This window comes from Sardina pilchardus, chromosome 22, assembly GCF_963854185.1.
Source record: "Sardina pilchardus chromosome 22, fSarPil1.1, whole genome shotgun sequence".
In the NCBI taxonomy this organism is placed as follows: domain Eukaryota; kingdom Metazoa; phylum Chordata; class Actinopteri; order Clupeiformes; family Clupeidae; genus Sardina; species Sardina pilchardus.
In genome coordinates this window covers 15822245-15824744 of record NC_085015.1, presented here as the reverse complement: position 1 = coordinate 15824744, position 2500 = coordinate 15822245, and the positions used below count along the sequence as shown (strand labels likewise).

At 45.6% G+C, this 2500-nt stretch overlaps 1 protein-coding gene across 1 annotated transcript in view; it reads right to left on the bottom strand.

The window, feature by feature from the left end:
* LOC134070448 (rho GTPase-activating protein 44-like) overlaps positions 1–2500 on the bottom strand; it is an 83890-nt gene that overhangs the window by 17671 nt on the left and 63719 nt on the right. Inside the window, exons 8-11 of the mRNA XM_062526818.1 lie at positions 2311–2379; positions 1857–1938; positions 1510–1637; positions 1006–1117 (exon numbers count right to left, since the gene is read on the bottom strand). Of these exons, the coding sequence (XP_062382802.1) occupies positions 1006–1117; positions 1510–1637; positions 1857–1938; positions 2311–2379 (391 nt within the window). The remainder of the gene's footprint in view (positions 1–1005; positions 1118–1509; positions 1638–1856; positions 1939–2310; positions 2380–2500) is intronic.

The following is a 2500-nucleotide window of genomic DNA, read 5'->3' as shown; positions in this document are numbered from 1 at the left end:
CAACAACAGCAGAACAGAATATCTAAGCCAATAAAATGGAGTCCTGTAATGGCTCCAAAAGAGCAATACTGGCCAAAGCTTGTTAGGGCATAAAAGCATAAAAGCTTCCGGTAAGAGACCATCACAGCGACATTATAATGAGCCCTTCAAGCATTGCCATTAGTGACGACACTGATTCTGGTGTGGAATTAAAACCCCCCACAGCTGTGTCATAATAAAAGCCCTCTGGAGAGGGGGTGGATACTGGGTCACATATCGGTGACGAATGAGTCAGAGGACAGAAAAAAAAGAAAAGAAAGAAAGAAAGAAAGAAAGAAAGAAAGAAAAAAAAGAAAACACATGATAAGGGTCGCCCAAATCGTGCCAGATCTGTCACAATGGTGTTTTTGAATCTGAGTCACTGATGTGCTGGTGACGATTGCGCCAACCAAACTCTAGCACTTAACAGTAGCTCTCATTGTGTCAGCGATTAGCCACGAGCCTCTCTGTTGATCTGCTAATAAATTAAAGCTGCCGTTGGCGAGTCTGGCAGATTGAGGGGGATTTAACCAGCATTTTGAATGCACATGTATACTCTCATGCCTCTCCCCCACTACCACCGAGCACCCCACCCGCCCATCGAGTTTGTGCTTGTTATGACTGTGCATGAACTCTGATTGACAGTCAGATCTGCCAATGATCATACAGCTCTGTGACCAGAACAACCGGGAGTGGTGGATTTTTGCAAAAAAAAGATTTGCAGAGCATACTGTTGGTATGCTCATATTGGTTTCAGTGAATATGATATGATATAAAACATCTTGCCAACGGCAGCTTTATGGTGTTGTTCACTTCTGAGAGACGGACAAGCTAATGGGTGTAATCCAACCTTAGTTTAGCTTAATCCAAAACATTGCATAGCAATCACACTCTCACACACACACACACACACACACACACACACACACACACACACACACACACACACACACACACACACACACACACACACACACACACACAGACCTGCGATGGCATGGGGATCGGCCGAGTACTCCTGCACGTCTAACACTCCACAGTCCAGCGACGCCTTCAGCTTCTTCAGCTTGGATGCTGACGGTGCCACTCTGAAAAGGCCCTGAGGAGTGTACACACACACACACACACACACACACACACACACACACACACACACACACACACACACACACACACACACACACACACACACACACACACACACACACACACACACACACACACACACACACACACACACACACACACACACACACACACAGACACTCACATATATATGAGATGCAAATGAAAAGCTAAACCACAAACAGCAAACATGAAACTTTAAACATAACAAAAAACAGCCGGCTACTTGGAAGACAACTCTTTTAAAGACAACATCAGAGCACAGTAAGTGTATTTGCAGACTCATCCTAGTAATGCAATGCTACATGTGCATTCCTTCCAAAGAGCTGACAATTCCACTTCAGACCAGCAGAGGGCAGCACTGACCTCCTCCTGCATGCCACACTCCAGTAGCATGGTGACACAGGCCTCTATGGGGAAGGCAATGTCACGCCCACTCAGCGTCAGGTGCTCCTCCAGAGGTTTGCCATAGCAAGGCTTATCCACCCACGCCTCTGTTGGAGACACACACACACACACACACACACACACACACACACACACACACACACACACACACACACACACACACAGCAGACAGAATAAGAGAGATGATTGGTGTGTGTGTCTGTGTTTCAGAGAGAGAGAGAGAGAGAGAGAGAGAGAGAGAGAGAGAGAGAGAGAGAGAGAGAGAGAGAGAGAGAGAGAGAGAGAGGATAGACAGTCATTCTTACCCTGATGTGCTTTGATCTGGGGTAGGATGTTTTGCAGGAGCTCTAACGACTTCTTATGATACTCCGCTTGCACTTCAATTAACTATGGAGAGAAAGAGAGAGAGAGAGAGAGAGAGAGAGAGAGAGAGAGAGAGAGAGATAGAGATGGTAATGGGTTGAAAGACAAGAAAGAGGGAGAGAGAAAGAGATGAGTAACAAAGATAAAAGCAGACAAGAGAGTAATGGAAAAATTGATATGGATTATGATGCAGGTAAAGGAGGAAAAAAAAGAATGAACAGAGGATAGAGAGAACAAGAGAGGGATAGAGTGAGAAAGGGAGAGAGGGATAGAGGGAGAGAGAGAGGGAAGCATATATAGTGAATCATCAGCACATTGTGCCATGTAGTCTCCCCATCAGAGGACCAGACAGCTAATGGAAGATGTGAGGGATTTGTGAGAGGGCGTCTGGCTCACCGTCTGAAAGTAGTTTGCATAGTCGATTTCTTTGGCCACAAAACTGTACATGTCTGCAGATAACTGATCCTGGACGGAAAGAAAACATAAAAGCATCATAGTCAATTAGAGGTGAAAGGTGTGTGTGTGTGTGTGTGTGTGTGTGTGTGTGTGTGTGTGTGTGTAAGTGAGTGAGTGAGAGAGGGAACAG